A 21,654-nucleotide genomic window follows, 5' to 3' on the forward strand; every position below is an offset into this window, starting at 1 on the left:
ATAGAAGAACATGGAAACACAGCTTCTCACCGCCAGCACAGACTGAGAATTGTTTAGTTATAATCTTGTTTCAATATGTACAAACATTCAACTAGACATAAACTCCTCTTGCTTTTTGCTTTTATACGGCCTTAACAACAAAACACATTAATAAATTAAACACAAAACTATAACAGCAACAAAATTCAAATTAAAAATATAAATTCAATGTGGCAGATGATATGGTTTTGCTGACACCAAATCACCATTCCGGGACTCAGTCCCATCACTTCCCCCCTTGGCATCACTGCACCCTCCTCCTGGGAGCATCTTTGGCAGCGCGAGGCAGGGCCCTGCCTGGACGAGCAGCTGGACATGTCTGGTGTGTGCCATGTCGTGGGCAAAGGCTTACAGTCCTGAGAAGAGACCAAGCTCAGCAGGCATCAAGCTCGCCTGCAAGGCAGTTCCTATGTGCTGAGAGTGGGTGCACACGTATGTATGTGGTGGGTACATACACACATGTGTGGTGCATGTGTGCAAGTGTGCGCGTGTGTTTACATTTGCATCAGCATGAAAATGCAAAGGCTTTAACTTCCATAGAAAGCCACGCCCCCCACGCTGACTGTGCCCATGTGGCCCAGTTTCCGGAAGCCTGCAGAAATTCACTGGCGTGTTCCCGAGCCCTGGAAATCACTTTGACGTCATTGCCCTAAGATGTGGACAGTGAGATTGAGAGGAGGAGCTGGCAAGCTTGCAAGGAAGGGACCATCAGGAGGGACTGGGACAGGGTGGCTGAGGTCAGCAGGCACTGACAGGAAGGACCCAGGTAAAGCAGATCTCACAGTGGACCCCACGAGAAAACAAGGGCTGCTCCTCTGAGGGCCGTCCAGTACCTGAGCTCCCCGATCGGCAGCAGCACCAGTGTAGACAGCACATTCTACTCCCCAAAAATCTAAGCCATTGATCGATGACACGCAGGAGCATGATGGTAGCACACATTTATTTTGACCCTTTTTCCCACTCAGCACAATCAACGACTCTGGCTGGATGCTGCAAACCCCTTGGAAGCATCACCCATGTGGGGTTTCAGAGACACGGAGTTTGTGGAAATTGTGTTCGAACCTAACTTCTGAGGTCGGCAGCTGTTCCAGACATCGAGTTCTAATCCTAAATCTTGCAGCAGCTCTGTGTAACTTAGAGCAGACTCCCCAAACCCTCTGTTTTCTCCTCTGGAAAGTGGGACAATACCATCCAGCAGGCCGGGCTGTTCCGCCAACAAGGACAGCAGGGTGCCTGGGAGCTCCTTAGGAGAACCGACATAGCCTGCTCCTTAGAGGGTTTGGGGCTTCCTAAGTGGAGTGGGTGGAAAGGGTCACATGACCCATGTGTGTGGCCCAGAAGGTCTGAAGTTTCTGAAGTCCCTTTTAAAACAGCAACTGAGTTTTCAGACTAGGCGGGCCCACTCGTATTCATCTTCAGCCTGGAAACTGGCACACATCAGACACCTGGGAAATCTGGGAATAAAAGATGAAAAGGATCATCCAAGGAGCAGGACTGCTCATTGATTTGCTTAGTAAACCAGGTGCCAAGCCCCAGAACTGGAGCAAAACTCATCCAGCCCACGTTTTCCCACTCCTGTGAGTGGGCCTGAGGTGCCGCCCATGCTGTCCTCAGAGAGAAGAGCCCCTCACCCAGGCCAAGACTCCAGCAGAGCCTGTCCTGGGGACATTTGGAGGGGGTCATGATGCTCATGCCAACCAGGACAGCATCCATGAGACCGGGGCTCTCCTGAAACTCTTTACAAACTAATTCCATGATTCTCCCCATGCCTGATGAGACAGATGCACAGGCACGTGTCCACATGCATGCACTCACACCCATGCATGCACATACATGCACACGTGCACTCACACCCAGGCACACACACACATACATGCACTCACACCCAGGCATACACACATGCACACATGGACTCACACCCATGCATGCACACACATGCACACATGCACTTACACCCAGATGCAGACACACACGCACACATGCACACACATGCACTCACACCCATGAATGCACACATGCACTCACACCTAGGCACACATGCACACACATGCACTGACACCCAGGCATGCACACACATGCACTCACACCCATGCATACACACACATGCACACATGCACTTACACCCAGGTGCAAACACACATGCACACATGCACACACATGCACTCACACCCATGCATGCACACATGCACTCACACCCAGGCACACATGCACACACATGCACTGACACCCAGGCATACACACACACATGCATATTCACACACAACCACACACATGCACACATGCACTTGCACACACACCCACACACACATGCACACATGCACACACATGCATTCACACCCAGGCACAAACATGCATGCACATGCACACACACCCAGGCACACACACACATGAACATACATGCACTCACACCCAGGCAAATGCATACCTGCACACACATGCACTGACACTCAGGCATGCAGAAATGCACACATGCACATACCGGCACCACAGACAGGTGCACACACATGAACATACACTCACACCCAGATACATGCAAACATGCACATGCACACACATGCACTCACACCCAGGCACATGCACACATGCACATGTACACACATGCACTGACAGCCAGGCACACACACACCTGCACACACATGCACCCACACCCAGGCACATGCACACATTCACATGCACACACATGCACTCACACACAGGCATGCACACACAAGACAAGATCTCAAGAGTCTGAAAGATCCACTCTGCTTCCTGTGGACCACAGCTCCAGATGGAAGAGGCCACACAGCCCATGTCCGGCACCAACTGCCCATCAAGCTGCCAGATGAATGCAGTCAGAAAGTGACTTCAGATGAGACCAGCAGAAGAACCACCCAACTGAGCCCAGCCCAAACTGCTGACGACATAATTGTAAGAAAAAACCTGCCTGCTGCTTTACTTCAGTGTTAAACCTACATGTTGGAGTGATTGGTTACACACCATGAATGATGGGTACTGAGATGACCACTGCAGACAGGAATGCAGAGACGAACATACTCAGATACAGATACACACAGCTATTTGATCAGGAGTCTCAGGGCTGATTTGCTAAAAGAACTAACACATCTTTAGAAAATAGCTTGTTTCAGCTGGGCACAGTGGCTCACGCCTGTAATCCCAGCACTTTGGGAGGCTGAGGCTGGTGGATCACAAGGTCAGGAGACCGAGACCATCCTGGCTAACATGGTAAAACCTTGTCTCTACTAAATATACAAAAAAAATTAGCCGGGAGTGGTGGCGGGTGCCTGTAGTCCCAGCTACTTGGGAGACTGAGGCAGGAGAATGGTGTGAACCTGGAAGGAAGAGCTTGCAGTGAGCCGAAATCGTGCCACTGCACTCCAGCCTGGGTGACAGAGTGAGACTCTGTCTGAAAAAAAAAAAAAAAAAAAAGAAAAAAGAAAATAGCTTGTTTCTGTTCCCAGTTTCTGAGGAAATTACAGGCATGTGGGGGGTTGGGACCACGCTGGAGGGAAAACAGGAGATGGTGAGAGGTTCATATGGGGTAGGGGCCAAATCCAAACATTCCCACTTATGGTTTTTCCCGAAGCACTGGTAGAAGAAGGGGCAGATGAGTGGTCAGCCAGATGCCCCGAGAAGGAGCCAGGAAGGGAGCCATGTGGGAGAAGAGAAATTGCCACTGACATTTTCTGCAAGTTGCTTTCTGTGGTGAGTCTGATGTGAAGTCTCCTTCCTCGAGAAGCTCCCCAGTAGGATTTGAGCTGCCCATGCGTGCTTTCCCTGGCCCTGCAGCTGCCCATGCATGCTTTCCCTGGCCCTGGCTCTCTAGGATAGAGGCAAAGAAGCACCAGCTCAGCCTCCCATCCACAGCAATGCCAGCAGAGGGCTCACAGTGAGGCAGGAAGAGCAGAAAAGGTGGCTGCGAGTGACCTCTGGAGGGGCCCACGCCAGGCTGTCAGTCCTGAGGGGCTGCCCACCCAGAGCGCTCGCCCCCGAACACCTGTCAGATGGCCTGGGCTGTCTACCCGCAGCACGTCAAGGGTGACAGGGAGGAAGGCCGAGGACAGCTCCCTGCAAAGAGGCTGCAGAGGCGAGCCCCTGATCCCACACTGGTGCTCCCCAAAAGGAAGCCCTCATAAATAGAAGAGCTGGTGCGGTCTCCAGACTGTTTTCATTATTGGATTAATCTGTCTTCCCTGATATAGATATAAATATTTTATGTTCCATAGCCTGGAGACTCACTTATGACAATCACACTGCCTGGCTCTACTTTGAAGGAAATACCTCCGTGAAGGAAGACGGTGCCCCTCTGTCTTCCTGGACCACGGGCAGCCTCTGCCGGGCACAGGACGCAGGCCAAGGGACGGAGGGGTCCAGGGAGAAAAGTTCTGAGAACACGAGAGAGCAGGGTGCCTGCACCCCCACGACTCAGAGATGCCAGTCCCCCAACGAAGATGGAAACCAGGAGGGAGCTAGGGATTGTGGGAGCTCAGAGAAGTGGCTCAGACCCTCCCCGACCCCAGTCCTCAGAGAACTGCCGCCTGCCACCTACCTCCACGCATTCAGGCACAATTCATATGGAAGAAACTCTTTAAAGGAAATTTTAAAGTGTAGCAATTAAAACCTGAAACAGAACCGCTCTTCCACCGTTGTGCATGGACTCTGTAGAACCTCTAGGAATGCAGAAAGCAGTCGAGATGCTGGACTCTAATTATGGCTCTAGATTGGAGGCTCTAGATTGTGGACTCTAATGGAGGCTCTAGATTGTGGACTCTAATGGAGGCTCTAGATTGTGGACTGTAATTATGGCATGGAATCTCAAGACGCTGGACTCTAATTATGGCAGGGATGCTCTAGATGCTGGATTCTGATTATGGCAGGGAAGCTCTAGATATTGGGTGCTAATTATGGCAATGGAGGCTCTAGATTGTGGACTCTAATTATGGCATGGAGGCTCTAGATGCTGGACTCTAATTTTGGCATGGAGGCTCTAGATTGTGGACTCTAATGGAGGCTCTACATTGTGGACTGTAACTATGGCATGGAATCTCAAGATGCTGGACTCTAATTATGGCAGGGAGGCTCTAGATTGTGGACTCTAATTATGGCAGGGAGGCTCTAGATTGTGGACTCTAATTATGGCAGGGATGCTCTAGATGCTGGACTCTAATTATGGCATGGAGGCTCTAGATGCTAGAGTCTAATTATGGCATGGAGGCTCTAACTATCATGGTTTGTTGATGCAATTACTGAATACCAAGAAAATTCCAGAAAATAAGAGGAAAATCTACGAGAATTCATAAAAGACTTCTGTGTAAAGTTGTTGAAAACCTGATCATGTAAATAAATCAGTAGTTTTTCTATATGGTAGCAATAATCAGTAGAGGGAAAAAAATCCTAATACCTTTCATTGTAGAGGCAGAAAACCTACATGTTTGGCAGGATTGTTGCCATACAATGGAAAGAGTTACCTGCAGAAAATTACACGACTGTATGGGGACATAGAAAGAAAAATAATAGCAGGTGTGCCATGCAGAGTCAGCTGAATGACGTCAGCCCCGACTGTGTCTGCATCATCGCATTCAGGGTCCCTGTGCAGGCCGCCTGTCGTGGGAAAAGCGGCTCACAAGTGTGATGAGTGACAGGGATCTTGAGACTTAGCTGGTGGACTCAGTGTCATCACAAGGGGCCCTAGAAGAGGGAGGCCAGAGGGTCAGGGTCGGAACACAGCGACCGAGGCAAGATGAGAGAGATTCAAAGAGGCGGCACTGCTGGCTTTGAGGAGCCCGAGGACGCAGGCTGCCGAGAGGAGCTGGAAAGGCCGGAGGTGGATCTCCCCCAGAGCCTCGCGAGAAGCCAGCCCTGCCCCAACCTCCTCCCTCCTGAACGTCGAAATAATGTGGGCTATTTGTGGTAATTTGTTACAGCAACAACTGGAAAATTTTTTAAGGAAAAGAAAATCATAAAACTTAATTCCAAAATTACATCTAGGTTCACCCTATTTGAATAAAAATCCATGCAAGTCTTTGTCTGATAGGACAGCATGATTATCAAATAATATCGAATAACCAGGTAGAAAGCCAGGAAGCCTTTGAAAAAGTAAAAGAAAAATAAAGCAATCGCGGGAAGCAATGGCTGCCTTGGGGGCGCGAGGCTCTGACCAGGAGGGAGGAAGAGGATGCGGCCCTCAGAGCTCGATCCTGTGGCTGCCCAGTGAAAAGCTCATCCGGTGATCATCGTTCCTAAAACAAAACGCCATTTTTCCTGCCAAATCAGTGAAAATGTGGAAGAGAAAAGGAAAAGTGCCTATTTGCTGCTTTGCAGACTTCCACAAGGACTGGCTGTCCGGCCTGCCTCGCCCTAAGGTGGGTGTTGGGCACAGGGAGGGGAGAGAGTGCGAGGACAAGGAGGTGCCACCCGTGGGGAGCAGCCCCCACCCCGAGCACCCAGAGAGCTGGACTTGAGCAGAAAATCCAGGCGGCCGCCAGGCATGGCACGGGTCGGGGCAGCTGTGTTTATTCCTCAGGAGCCTTCTCAGGCCAGGGAAGTGGGGCCTGCAGGCCAGGGCTCCAGGAGAGGATCTGCTGTGATCATCGAAGAAGAAATCTGAGGCTGTGGGACCCCTGGAAGCAGGTGGCCCACAAGACAGGACTTCAGCTCTCTCAGAGTCAGAGGAGGGAGAGCCTAGGACGGCACCAGCCTCCCACCCTCAGGTCCGGACAGGCGGGGTGTCCAGGGCCTAGCAGGGAGCTAAGCTCAGGGTTGGCCCCTGGGACTTGGGGCAGCCCCTGGTCATCTGGGGAAGACGTGAGGGACGGTGGGCTATTGGGGACCCATGAGGGTCACAAGACAGCAGAAGCCTTGGCCAAGGAGGCTGGGCACAGGGCAAAGGAGTGGAGGCCAGAGGACAAGGACGAGGCCACACCTAAGCAGGGGACCGGGGCATCACCTGCCCTCCTGAGGCTCTGGGGCCAGGGGAGCCAGCCTAGAAGCAGAAATTGCATTTCTCCAGCCTATAAGCGGAAATCAAAGGAGCGCCATTACTTTTGAAAAGTTCAGTTGTTGCTTATGTATTTAAATGTTAAGTGGGAAGGAAGCCAGATCCCTGAAGTTCAGATCAAGCTGAGCACCCAAAATGGGGACATGTCAGTGCCAGTGGGCTGGGGGCACGCACATCCCTCCCCACGCGCCTCATGCTTTCAGCACTTCAGGGTTTTTATATCAAAAATGTGGAACACTGTTTAAAAGCAATGAAAGGTCTGGGATTTAGTCTCTGTAGGGAATGGGTGAGCCCGGGCACAGATCCCTGGAAGAGTGAAGTTCCCACACTGCCCGCCGCAGCCGGCTGACCCCGACTGCCCTCCTGGTGCGAGGTTGGTCTGTCAGAGACCGGTGGCCAAAGGAGGGATGAGAGAAGTCACCTCCATTTATATTTCTGGAGCCTTTACTACAGGCCAGACTCTGTTCTCAGAATTTGACAATAATCCTCGCCACAGCCTCACTGCATTAAAAAAATCGTGGGAAGGTGAAGTCTTTTGCCCAAGGTCAACCTCCTAAGGTCAGCCTCTGGAGGGTTGAACCAGTAGCCAGGCCAGTGCTGGCGCTCTTGGCCTAAACAGGGCCCCGGCCCCACGAGCTTCCTCTGGACGCCCCTCTCACCCACCCGCACCTGTAAGAATGATGGGTGTGGGATGATCTGTGAGTGTCCCAGGTGACTCTCTGAGTGTCAGGGCATGGAATTCCTAGTGGGGTTCCCCATACCCCATGGTGGGGAGGCTGCAGAGAGGTGCCCATCTTTGCTAAGTGAGAGGAGATGCCCAGTGACCCCACCATGGCACATGTGGGAAGGACCTGGAGGACATCTCACCCATCTACAAAGTGCAGGTGCAGAGGCAGAAAGGTTGAGAGGAGGCAGGATGCAGAGCCTGGGGAAAGGCCGGGCTGGGGTACAGAGGGCCCAGGCCTGCTTCTGGGGGCTGCACACAAGCCCTGTGCTGGCCGAGGACCAGGGAGGCCAGCCGGCTGTTCTAGGGAGAGGGGCAAAGGGGCAAACAGGGAGCAACACCTGGCATTTGTCTTCCTCCTGAAAGTTGCCTGGGCTCCATACTGAACGTAGAGGGTGGCGGGGAACAAGATCACTGCCCACCATCCCCACAGGATGGACACCATCCTTCAGGACTGGGAGGAGGGTCTGAGTGTGGGGGCTGTGACTTCATTACCCATCATGCACAGCTGCGGCTTCATTACCCATCATGCACAGCAGCATGTGTTCATGCAGTCAATCAGCAAACATCTGTGCACCTGCTAAGTGCTGAGAACACAGCACTGAGCAAGACCCTGCCCCTCCACGGAGGAGCTCACAGGCATGAGAGCGGGCAGGCAGGAGGCTGGGTGCACATGCAATGTGTGAGCGTGAGGCACCCTAGGGCTGAGGAAGGGGCCTGGGCTGCTCTGGGACCCCCAAAATGCAGCTGGAAGGAGAAGGTGACCTTGAGCAAGCCTTGAGGGAAATGCACAAGTTAACCTGGCTGGAGGTACCTCCCCTGCCATCCTAGCCCACCCTCAACATGCAAGCTCACTGCGAGCTCCACACCCAGATGGGAAACGATCCAGCTCCCACCTCACCTTCTGGGGCACAGTGTCCCTCTGCAGCCATGACTCCCACCCCACGCTGCCGTGTGAGCCTGGCCATGCTCGTTTACTTTTATTTCCTTTTAAAACTTTCTACTGGAATAGAATGTGCATTTGTCATAAGTGAGCAGCTCATTGGATTTCACGAACCAAACCATCATGTAACCAGCGCCTACACCAAGAGACAGAAACTAACCAGGCACCCCCACAAAACCCATGCCCCTGCCCACCTCCAAATCCCCACTCTCCTGCCCCACTCCCACCCCACCAGGTAAACACCTTCTTGATTTCTTGCATCAGCATCTGACCTTTTTTTTGTTTTTATTTTTTCAGCATTATTGAGGCATAATTCACATACCATAAAATTCACTTTTTAAACGTGTACAGTTCAGTGGTTTTGAGTATAATCATGGAGTTGTGAAATCATCACCACTGCCTAATTTTAGAACATCTTCATCACCCCCAAAAGATACAAAATACCCTCCTCAGTCACTCCCCATTCCCTTCCTCAGCCCCCATGTGGGGACAGTCACTCTCTGTTCCCTTCCTCAGTCCCCACGCAGCGACAGTCACTTCCCATTTCCTTCTTCAGTCCCCACACGGCAACCGCTGATCTGCTTTGCCTAGGGATTGGCCTGTTCTGAACATTTTATATTCGCAGTGCCACCCACGTCTCACTCCGGACCTTGGGGGTCTCCCCCAATACTCAGTCTCCCCCTCCAAGTATGACACGTGCTACAGGATCTTCATACATGCTATCACGCATCTGTACCATCAAGTGTGACGCATGCGGCCAGATCATCATACATCTTCTCTATCATGCATCTGTACCATTATGACGTGTGCTGTGAGATCTTCATACGTGCTCTCTATCATGCATCTGTACCATCAAGTGTGACACATGCTCTGGGATCTTCATACATGCTATCACGCATCTGTACCGTTGAGTATGATGCATGCCGCAGGATCTTCATACGTGCTTTCTATCATGCATCTGTACCATCGAGTATGACATAGGCTGCAGGATCTTTATACATGTTCTCTATCATGCATCTGTACCATTGAGTATGATGCATGCTGTGGGATCTTCATACGTGCTCTCTATCAAACATCTGTACCATCAAGTGCGACACATGCTCTGGGGTCTTCATACGTAGTCTCTATTGCGCATCTGTACCCTTGAGTATGACGCATGCTGCCAGATCTTCATACATGCCCTCAATCACTCATCTGTACCATTGAGTATGATGCATGCTGTGGGATCTTCATACATGCTCTCTATCAAACATCTGTACCATCAAGTGCGACACATGCTCTGGGGTCTTCATACGTAGTCTCTATTACGCATCTGTACCCTTGAGTATGACGCATGCTGCCAGATCTTCATACATGCCCTCAATCACTCATCTGTACCATTGAGTATGATGCATGCTGTGGGATCTTCATACATGCTCTCTATCAAACATCTGTACCATCAAGTGCAACACATGCTCTGGGGTCTTCATACGTAGTCTCTATCACACATCCGTACCATTGAGTATGACGCATGCTGCAGGATCTTCATACATGCCCTCAATCACTCATCTGTACCATTGAGTATGATGCATGCTGTGGGATCTTCATACACGCTCTCTATCACGCATCTGTACAGTTGAGTATGACACGTACTGCAGGATCTTCATATGTGCTCTCTATCACAAATCTGTACCATTGAGTATGATGCATGCTGTGGGATCTTCATACACGCTCTCTATCACACATCCGTACCATTGACTATGACATGTGCTGCGGGATCTTTATACATGCCCTCAATCACTCATCTGTACCACTGAGTATGATGCATGCTGTGGGATCTTCATACACGCTCTCTATCACGCATCTGTACAGTTGAGTATGACACGTACTGCAGGATCTTCATATGTGCTCTCTATCACAAATCTGTACCATTGAGTATGATGCATGCTGTGGGATCTTCATACACGCTCTCTATCACACATCCGTACCATTGACTATGACATGTGCTGCGGGATCTTTATACATGCCCTCAATCACTCATCTGTACCACTGAGTATGATGCATGCTGTGGGATCTTCATACACGCTATCACGCATCTGTACAGTTGAGTATGACACGTACTGCAGGATCTTCATATGTGCTCTCTATCACAAATCTGTACCATTGAGTATGATGCATGCTGTGGGATCTTCATACACGCTCTCTATCACACATCCATACCATTGACTATGACATGTGCTGCGGGATCTTTATACATGCTCTGTATTACACATCTGCATCGTTGAGTTTTAAAAATTAGTCTCTCTCTTTACTTGTTATAAACCTATGCCAATTTTCTATTTCTTCTTGAATCAGTTTTCATAGTTTATGTCTTCCTAGAAATTTTCCCATGTCATCTAGTTATGAAATGTAGTGACATGCAATTGTTCATAATATGCTCTGATAATCCTTATTATTTTATTTTATTTTATTTTGAGACAGAGTCTCACTCTTTTCCCGGCCTGAGTACAGTGGCACAGTCTCAGCTCACTGCGACCTCTGCCTCCTGGTTCAAGTGATTCTCCTGCTTCAGCCTCCCAAGCAGCTGGGATTACAGGCGTATGCCATCATGTCTGTTTAATTATTGTATTTTTGTAAAAGCAGGGTTTCACCATGTTGGCCAGGCTGGTCTCGAACTCCTGACTTCATGCGATCCACGCACCTTGGTCACCCAAAGTGCTGCAATTACTAGATAATCCTTTTTATATCTATAAGGTTGGTTTTCTTTTTTTAATTTTCATTTATTTATTTATTTATTCATTCATTCATTTATTTATTTTTGAGACAGAGTCTCGCTCTGTCACCAAGGCTGGAGTGCAGTGGTGCAATCTCGGCTCACTGCAAGCTCAGCCTCCCAGGTTCACGCCATTCTCCTGCCTCAGCCTCCCGAGTAGCTGGGACTACAGGCACCCGCCACTACACCGGCTAATTTTTTGTATTTTTTAGCCAGTATGGTATAAGGTTGGATTTCATGTTATCTCTTTCATCTGATTTTATTAATTTGAGCCTTCTCCTTCTGTATGTTTTGCCCATCTAGTTAAAGGCTTGTCAGTTTCGTTGATCTTTTCAAATAACCAAATTTTGGTTTTGTTGATTTCCTCTCTTGTTTTATACTCTATATTTTATTTCTTTTCATTCTAATCATTATTATTTCCTCAAACCTGTCTGCTTTGGATTCATTTTGCTTTCCTTTCTTTTAGTTTCTTGAGGTAAAGATTAGGTTATTGATTTGAGATCTTTTTTCTTTTTTAATATAAGTGTTTGCAACTACAAACTTCCCTCAAAGCTCTGTTTTAGTTGCATCCAATAAGCTTTTGTATGTTTTGTTTTCATTTTCATTCATCTCAAAGCATTTTCTGATTCCCTTGTGACTCATTTGACACCTGGTTATTGAGGAATGTGCTGTTTAATTTGTACGTATTTGTGAATTTCCCAAATTTCCTTCTTTTGCTGATTTCTAATTCTATCCCATGTTGGTCAGAAGATACTTTGCATAATAGCAGTCTTTAAAATGTACTGAGGCCTGGCGCGGTGGATCACACCTGTAATCCCAGCACTTTGGGAGGCCGAGGCAGGCAGAAACCACCCTGGGCAACATGGTGAAACCCGTATCTACTAAAATACAAAAAACATTAGCCGGGCATGGTGACGCACACCTGTAATCCCAGCTACTTGGGAGGCTGAGGTGGGAGAATCGCATGAGCTGGTGAGGCAGAGGTTGCAGTGAGTCAAGATCGTACCACTGCACTCCAACTTGGGTGATATAGTGAGACTCCATCTCAAATAAATAAATAAATAAATAAAATATATTGAGTTCTGTTTTATGGCTGAAGACATGGTCTATCCTGAGAATATTCCCTCAAGATCCTTAACTTACTTACATCTACTAAGACCTTTATTCCAAATAAGGTCACATTCCCAGGTACCAGGTGGGCATATCTTACGGCGGGGGTGGGTGGCTGGCGGGCACGATTCAAGTCAGCAAGGAGGGCATGTGAGAGTTAAATGCACAAACACCCAGGAGTGTGCGGGTGTGGGGATCTGGGAAGCATGAGGCCCCACCCCTGAGCTCGCCAGGCTGCCTCTCATGGCTCTACCCCCAGTGCCTGGAAAAGCCTCAGGCGCCCATGAGGAAGCCCCTCTCCCGGGTCCTGGACCCCAGGACCTCCCACCTGCAGCATCGCACAAGCACAGTGATCCTGGGCACTGGGGACCGGAGGCCGAGGGACACTTCGCAGCTGTGAGACTGAGACCCCGACGAGCGGCTTAACCTCCAGGGCCTCAGGACGTCTCCTCCAAGCTGGGTTGATGATAGCTGCGCCCAGAGGAACACTGTGCTCCCCGCACCTGGCTTTCCCTGTGAGGACACCGCCTCTGGGTGGCGGCGCATCTGGGGCCCCTCTGGGCCTGGCAGGTCCTTATGGGAGGGTCTGGGGACCAGCACTCAGTGCACTTTGGGATAAACCTTCTTTGAAACTTTTCTCGCCCCTTTCTGGCATCATGGTCCCTCCCCAAAGACTGAAAGCCACCACAGTGAAGGCGAATCACCAGTGATCGGGGCTCGTCCTGGAGCCCCTTCCTGCCGAAGTGGCAGAACCGTGTCCAGGAAGGAGCCAGAGGGTGCTGGGCTCCCCGACCACGGTCCCATCCGTGCACTCCCTTCCTCCCCAGTCTCCCCTCCACAGACAGCCAGGGACATGGCCAAACTGGGCTCCCTCTCATCCTGGCACTTTCTATTCTGTTCCCATGGAAACTGCTATCTGAACGTGGGCAAGAAAGAGGAGCCATATTCTTAAAAATAACAATAGCTCAGAAACTTTCAGCTACCCGTGGTTTCCATGGAAACTCAAGCCAAAAACAGAGCTAAATAAAGAAGGCACTGGGTTTCCCCTGCTACCCACCCCCGGGGGAACCGTGGAAAGCCACAGCCCTGCCCCACAGGGAGATGCTCACCACTGCTGTACAAGGATGCAGGACCAGCCCTCCCAAGTCAGCAACGGGGCCGCCTTCCTCCAAAACGCATATGGGTGTGGGAGACACAGAGAGGGAGGGAAAGAGAGGGGCCACAGCTGCTTCCTGTCCCTGCAGTCAGACACCCCCTACTCAGACTCACATGGGGAAGGGATACCGGGGTGTGGGTGCCCCAGGCCGCCCATGCTGGCAGAGGTCACTCACTGGAGGGTTCAGGGCCCATCTCAGTGCAGTCAAGGCTACCTCACTGCTCCCCTTTTCTGAAAGTCACCATGGGGCAGGGTGGGATCTGCAGCCCTCCAGGCCGGGAGGTCTCTGGTGGAGGGCACGTAAGACAGGCCAGCATCTCCTGGACAGCCCTGCACAGTGAGCCGAGCATGGGCTTGCTTGGCTCTTGCTGCTGCCCGGAGACCTTGTCCAAAAGTTCCTACACCGAGGGCTGCGGACCCCGTCTCTGCTTTCCACCGAGGAAGTGCTTGGGAAATACCCAGGGAAAGGACGGCACGGAAAACCCCCTGAAGATGTGACATGCAGGGGCCCCCATTTCTTCTCCAGCTGCGGTTCCCAAGAAGAGGCTGGTCATACAGGAGCCAGGGTGGCTGAGGCCCCCTGGCCAACTCGCTGCCATCCTGGGCAGAACACTGGCTCAGTAGCCAGACAAAGCCTGACCCTGGCGGCCCTGCCCAGCCTGAAAGGAAAGTCACCTGCACATTCCGTCTTGCACCCTGCCCACTTTCTCTTTCTTCTTCCGTTTGAACAATGCTCAGGACACCAGCTAGGCCAGGTTTTGTTTTTTCTTTTAATAATGTGTCTACATTCCTTAAACCAGTGCTTTTATCTCAAAGCAACTGGACACAGGGTTATGCTACTCTCAATTTCCTGATACCATCGTCACATTTTAAAGATGCTGGAGTCGTGAGCCTGCGAACTCTCGTGACACACCCACTCGGGTGCTGGAGTCATGAGTTGGCGAACCCCTGGGCCACCCCACATAGGTGCTTCTCAGCTCTCACCCCTTCGGTGCCAGATCTGTGCTGGGCCCTCTTCTGCACAGCCTCACAGACTCTGCACGGTCCAGAGAGGATGCCGTCATAGCCAAGCTCATGCGGAGGCCTGGGGTCCGTCCCAGCGGCATCCCCCACTGGAAAGAGACAGGTGGGAAACCTCAGGCTCAGCACCAGCCTGCCCGAATGCAGAGCAGGAATGCTTTTCCCTATGGAGACCACTCCTCAGACCGCCACCCTTTCATTAAAATTTGAAGTAAACATCTGTATTTAACTCATCAAGCCTCGTGACACACACTTCACCTTCCGTCTCCCTGGAAGACCCATTTTTGGGGTAATAGCAGGATGGGAGGCACGGGAGGACAGGAGCCCGGGGGGACGGGAGCACAGGGTGCACAGGAGGATGGGAGCATGGGAGGATGGGTGCACAGGAGGATGGGAGCACAGGAGGATGGGAACATGGGAGGATGGGAACACAGGAGGACACGAGCCCAGGGGGATGGTAGCACAGGGGCACGTGAGGGCAGGAGCATGGGAGGATGGGAGCACAGGAGGATGGGAGCACGAGAGGATGGGAGCACAGGAGGATGGGAGCACGAGAGGATGGGAGCATGGGAGGATGGGAGCACAGGAGGACGGGAACACAGGAGGACAGGAGCCCAGGGGGATGGTAGCACAGGGGCACGTGAGGGCAGGAGCATGGGAGGATGGGAGCACAGGAGGATGGGAGCACAGGAGGACAAGAGCCCAGAGGGACGGGAGTACAGGGGGAACAGGAGGACGGGAGCACGGGGGCACAGGAGGATGGGAGCACAGGAGGACAGAAGCCCGGGGGATGGGAGCACAGGGAGCACGGGAGGACAGGAGCACGGGAGGATGGGAGCACAGGAGGATGGGAACACAGGATGATGGGAGCATGGGAGGATGGAAGCACGGGAGGACAGGAACACAGGAGGACAGGAGCCCGGGGGGATGGGAGCACAGGGGACATGGGAGGACGGGAGCACAGGAGGATGGGAGTACGGGAGGACAGGAGCCCGGGAGATGGGAGCACAGGGGGCATGGGAGGATGGGAGCACGGGAGGGTGGGAGCATGGGAGGACAGGAATCCAGGGGGATGGGAGCACAGGGGGGATGGGACGATGGGAGCATGGGAGGATGGGAGGATGGGAGGATGGGAGTTTGGGAGGACAGGAACACAGGGGGCATGGGAGGATGCCAAATGGGAGGACAGGAGCATGAGAGGACAAGAGCATGGGAGGATGGGAGCACAGGAGACAGGAGGATAGGAACACAGGGAGCATGGGAGAATGGGAGCACGGGAGGACAGGAGCATGGGGGAATGGGAGCACAGGAGGATGGGAGCACAGGAGGATGGGAGCACATGAAGATGGGAGCACTGCAGGATAGAAGCACGGGAGGATGGGAGTGTGGGAGGACAGGAGCCCAGGAGGTTGGGAGCTCAGGGGGCATGGGAGGACAGGAGCACAGGAGGCTGCCTACAGTGATTTTGTTATTCCCTTAACTTAAAACCCGGGACATGGGACCAGATGTTTGAGAGACACATTAAAACCAGTGAGAATTAAGCATAGGGAATGTGACCAAAGCTCTTGCCTTTTCCAATACCATGTTGGTTCCTAACAGTCAGAAACAAAAAGACGTCCCTATTCTGAGGCATGAAGTATGAATGTGAATTTAGATGAAACTTTTAAATCGATCTTAAAGGACAGACAAACGTCAATGAACAGCAGTTTACAAACTGCAAGACAGAGAAGCAGCTTCACCAGCCTGCGGGAAGACGCCTCCGCGGCGATGGGAGTGCGTTTCCTGCACGTTTTCGCCCATCGCTCATCTTTCATCCTCATGCCCTGAGCAGGTGCTAAGGCAGAGGGTGCTCGCTCAGGACGAGAGGCAGGCAGAGGCGGCAGCGCCGGCGGGGCAGGGTGCGGCTCCTCTGCAGGGCCACGGTGGACAGAGGTGAGGTACCAGGAGGCTTGAAGGAGGGGTGCCTGACCCCGCCTGGGCACCACAGAGGACTGCCTGGAAGAAGCTACCACTGACAGCCCTGACAGAAAAGAAGGCCCAGCCCAGAAAAGAGGCAGTGACATCACCAGATCCCAGCCCAGGCAGGTCGGGAGTCAAGAGGGGCCTTCAAGATGCAAGCAGCATAAAGACCTATACACACACACACACACGCAACACACAACACACAACACACACACAGACAACACAACACACACAGACACACACTTATAACACTCACACACAGCACACACACATATGGATACATACAGAGGTGGCTCCGACAGGATGGGCTGCCCGGATCACGGGTCTGTGTGCCCTGCGGCGGGGGCAGCCTCAGGCTGTGGACACAGGGTCTCATTCTCCAGCCACCCGGTGCAGCAGGGTCTGTGTGGCCTGTGGCAGGGGGAGCGGCGGACACAGGGTCTCTCCAGCCACCCGGTGCGGCCGGACGGCTCCTGAAGGATGTGTGGCCATGGGTTGGGCTTCCAGGGCTTTCTGCAGGTGTCCAGAACAGATCCTCAGGAATGCTCAGCTTCGTATTCTGCTCCCCTGACCCCGGAGGCCAAAGAGGGGCTGCCGGCTTCACCCCACAGGCCTGCTCAGCCCTGACTTCCCACAGGGGCTGCAGCAGGGCTGCCATTTTTCGCAACAATATATTAAAAAGCTAAAAGTTCTAAACCCGTAGGACACCAAGGCCTTCTCTACTCTGCCTCATGTGCTTTTCGGGGAACTGCACAGCCCTGAATGCCCAGACTTCAATAACACGGCTGATTGGTGCTTGCAGGCACTCAGGGTGAGAAGGAGCGGCAATGTCACAGACTCCACTGGATATCCGCAGCTCAGGCACACAGAGCAGCAGCTCCACACAAGCACTCACTGGAACCTGGAGCAAAGGAAGAGCCCCTGGGAACGCCCCCAGCCTGGGAGCTCCACTGAGGAGGGTGTGAGACGTCATCGGCTGTGCCTGCATCCCCATCACAATCCTATAGAGAGCGGGAAAGGCTTCCCAGGGAACAGCTCCGGACCCTGGGCATGAACATGAGTGCATGTGTGTGACTGTGAGACTGTGTGAGGGTGTATGGGCATAAGTGTGCTGTGTGCATGTGTATATGTGTGTGTGCACATGTGCATGTATGCATGTGTGTGTGCATGTGTGCATGCATATGTGTGTATGTCTGCATGTGTGCACGTGTGTGCATTGCATATGTGTGCATGTGTGTGCGTGTGTGTGTGCACCTGTCTGTGCATGTACACGTGTCTTTGTGTCTGCGTGTGTGCCTGTGTGTGCATGTGCGTGTTTATGTGTGCGCCTGTGTGTGCATGTGCATGTGTGTTTGTGTCTGCGTGTGTGCGTGTGTATGTGCACGTATGTGCATGCACGTGTGCATGTGTGTGCAAGTCTGCGTGTGTGCATGTGTGTATGCATGTGCATGTGTGTGAATGCACATGTGTATGTGTGTAAGACTTTGGAGGACAAGTGGTTGACACGAGAGTCATGAGAAACCAGCCTGCTGGGGCCAGCTGAGCCCATGAGGGAGCTAAGGGGGAGCTCCCTCCCCACATAGGCCAATGGTCAGGGGCCCAAGCCCTGGTCAGCCCCTTGACTTCCTCCCCTCGCTCCAGGGAGCCAGTCTTTCCACCCAGGAAGGCTGTCAGCTCCACAACACCCCCAGGGCTGTGTGCCCAACAAGTTCCACCCAGCCAGCCTCCCAGGACCCCGCAGAGCAGAAGAGATTCTCCCTGGGACTGAACACATGAGCAGAGTGGCTGGCGCCTGCCCCTCCTCGAGCAAAAGGGACATGCTGCTTCCTAGGCCCAGCCTTGGCCCCGGAAAGCTGAGAGGGACGTGTGGAAAGAATGAGGCCTCGGCTTGCCTGCTGGGGCATGAAAATAAATCACGAGGCAACAAAAGAAAAGAAACAAGGCTGGGGCACTGCTTCTATTTCACAGGAAGAGGCGTCAGAGGAGCCGTGGCCCAGGGCCCCCACGTCAGGGTCGTCCCCAGTGCGCAGGTGGCTTTGCAAGCACCCACCCTCCCCCAGCCCTGGAGACTCCCATCCAGGAAAGAGGGGGCCGGACTGCAGGAGCCCGGCAGCCAGCGCTAACCCTCTCTGCTTAACTGGGACATGCCCAGCTTCCCTCAGCAGCCGGCCCGCCCTGCGCTGACCTGCAGGACCATCTTTAAGTCCACATCCCTCTCCTGAAGAGGGACAACTGCTCCCTGCTCTCGGTGAAATCCTAAGTCATCAGTGTTGAGACCACAGGGCTGTGAACGGCAGCTGCCCTGTCAAAAGCATTCGAAGTAAGCGGCTGCAGAACATCCTCCCTGAAAAATCCATGGAAAACCACGGCCGCAAAGTCTCCCCACCCCGCACGGCACCATAAAAATACATCCAGGGTATTTTTCGACGTGAATGAATCAGAAGAGGTCCCTGCAGCTGCCTGTCAATTACCGTCTGGCTGGGACCAGGCATCTGCGCTCCCCTTACAAGTCGCTGCGTGGCTGGTGGTGGGACCCGGAGACCGGAGGCTGCGGGAAGAAGCCCAAGGCCCTTAGCCTGGTCAGGACATCAGGTGTTAGACGCCCTCTGCCCTGACGGGGAATCACTTCGCAAGCCCTTCACTGTGTATGGCTGTATTCACGCCTTACAGCTGCTGTGACAAATCCTCACAAACCGGGAGGCTCCAGCAGCACAGTTACCACCCAACAGCTCGGGAGCTCCCACACCTGGCCTGGGTCTCGCTGGACTCAAATCAGCATCTCGGAAAAGCCGTGTTCCTTTCCGAGGCTCCAGGACGCATCCGCTTCCTTGCCCTTTTTCAGTGGGCATCTGCCTTCCCTGGCTGGTGGCCGTTAGGCCGTCTCAGAGCTGGCGCTGCAGCACCACTCTGGCCTCCACTGGCTCTGGCCTCCTCTCCTGCCTCGCCCTTCCATGTTCATGGGTTCGTGAAGACATCAGCTTCCCTGGGTGACCAGGAGGCTCTCCCCACACGCAGGTCAGCAGTGAGCAGCCGTCACTCTCCTTGGTCATGTGACCCTCACACCCCCAGGCCCTGGGGCATTCAGTGGGAACATCTGTGGGGCATTCTCCTGCCTGCATGTCGGGGCCTGGCATGTAGAGATGCTTGGGAAACAGTCACCCACGAGACGAATTTGCCGAGTGGTGCCGACGAGGATAAAGGCTCAGGGGAGCCACGTGCTGGCTGGTGATCACAGCTATCGGGTGAGACAACCAGGACATGCACAAACCTGGCGAGCTCGCGTTGGTCTCTTCAGGAAGGAATGAGCATGCGTAAAGAGAACTTGTCACTTTTTACCTGGGAGATTATTCTGTCCACAAAATAATCGCTACCAGAGTACAGGCTTCAAAGCCACATCTTAAACCTGTGGTCAGGAGGGGGCAGGGCACTCACACTTCATTTTCTTCTCTGCTCCAGACGCATGGCAGGCACTGAAAAAAGCCATGAAGGATGTAGCCTGCTGTCTGCAAATGACAAGCACAGCACTGTGGGTGGCCAAAGACCCCAGCCTGTGGACCTCGGGTTTGGTAACGGGCAGCAGGGCCAGTGGGTTGCTCCCGAACGGTGGAGAGACTGAAACTGCCCATACAGGGTGAAAGACCCCCAGCCAGGCACGAAGGACTCCTGCCCCTGCCCCCAGTAAAGCTGCCTGACCCCTATCAGAGCTTCAGCACCCTGAACCCACAAGCCAGGGTAGGTAGGAGGCCCTGAACCTCGGGGTCAGCAGTGAGTCAACCCCCTGCCAACCATGGCTCCATCTGGGTGACCTCTCGTGCCCCAGTGGGACAGAAGCCCAACCACCGTCGTGAGACAGGGCATTTAGGCACCAGACAACCGCAAAGCTGCTAGAAAGAAGTGCGGCAGGAATGGAGGGAAGGCAAGAAAGAGAAACAGACTAACCACAAAACAAAACAGAGCAAAACTCCTCCCACTGACAATGAGCCTGCAAACAATAAGACTGCAGCTGAGGGGAAACCTGATGCTGAGACCCTGAGAACAGCTTATCCTGCAGCAGCATCCTGGCACCGCCACCGAAACAGAGAAAAGTCGAGTGAACTATTTTGAACTGATTTCAAATCCATGGCTGGGCTGGCACAGTGGCAATGACGGGACAGGCCCTGAAAGGGAGCTGAAAACAGAACCTGGGGGTGCACCCACCCAACAGCACTTACCCCACAGGGACGCGCCTCACCTCAGAGCCCCTGAGCACCGTGGGGAGAAGAAGATGTGGCCTGAGGCTGACCCAGAGCAGGGAAACACAGGAGACCCCGGATGAATCTGGGACCGTCTACGGGCTATGCCCAGTGTAAGAGTGAACAACAAATAAAGCGATCACTCAGAAGGGGACAGAAAGAAAACTTACCTGTCTCAACCCTGGAATTACGTAAAGGGAAAAAAATAATCTCATTTTGTCATCAAATGGGTCCTCAAACAGCTTTGTGATCAGTGAGGCTACCTGTGTGACCCTGCAAACCTCAGGGTAAACTTTAGTTCCAGATATCAATGGCCCAAGTAACCTCAAACGTTGAAAGAAAGAAGAAGGAGGAAGAGGAATAAGAAGAACAGAAAAGAAGGAGGAAGGGAAGGGAAGGGGAGAAAAGGGGAGGGGAGGGAAGGGGAGGGGAGGGGAGGGAAGGAGAGAAGAGGGGAGGGGAGCAGAGGAGAGGGGAGAGAAGGGGAGAGGAGGGGAGGGGAGAGGAGGGGAGGGGACGGAAGGGGATGAGAGGGAAGGGAAGGAGATGGGAGGGAAGGGGAGGGGAAGGAGGGGAGGGGAGGGAGAGGAGGGGAGGGGAGCAGAGGGGAGGGGAGGGGAGTGGAGGTGAGTAGAGGGGAGGGGAGGGAGAGGAGGGGAGGGGAGGGGAGCAGAGGGGAGTGGAGGGGAGTGGAGGTGAGTAGAGGGGAGGGGAGGGAGAGG

General features: G+C 52.9%; 1 protein-coding gene across 4 annotated transcripts; it reads right to left on the reverse strand.

The window, feature by feature from the left end:
• Positions 1-714: 714 nt before the first annotated feature.
• On the reverse strand, positions 715-21,344 carry LOC114670077 (uncharacterized). 4 transcript variants are annotated; one of them, XM_077945630.1, is made up of 4 exons: positions 19,447-21,344; positions 19,172-19,248; positions 16,986-17,213; positions 715-1,493 (listed from the first exon to the last, which is right to left on the reverse strand). In XM_077945630.1, exons 1-3 carry the CDS (start codon positions 19,547-19,549, stop codon positions 17,073-17,075), a joined length of 321 nt encoding a protein of 106 aa, XP_077801756.1. In that variant the 5' UTR covers positions 19,550-21,344; the 3' UTR covers positions 715-1,493; positions 16,986-17,072. The 4 variants fall into 4 exon arrangements, 3 of the variants coding, with proteins under 3 accessions (XP_077801756.1, XP_077801755.1, XP_077801754.1); XM_077945629.1 differs by lacking the exon at positions 715-1,493 and adding an exon at positions 8,969-14,830; XR_013397870.1 differs by lacking the exon at positions 715-1,493 and adding an exon at positions 8,969-14,830 and having other exon boundaries at positions 16,986-19,989; positions 20,133-21,344.
• Positions 21,345-21,654: the final 310 nt, after the last annotated feature.

This window comes from Macaca mulatta, chromosome 9 (genome assembly GCF_049350105.2).
Source record: "Macaca mulatta isolate MMU2019108-1 chromosome 9, T2T-MMU8v2.0, whole genome shotgun sequence".
Taxonomy (NCBI): domain Eukaryota; kingdom Metazoa; phylum Chordata; class Mammalia; order Primates; family Cercopithecidae; genus Macaca; species Macaca mulatta.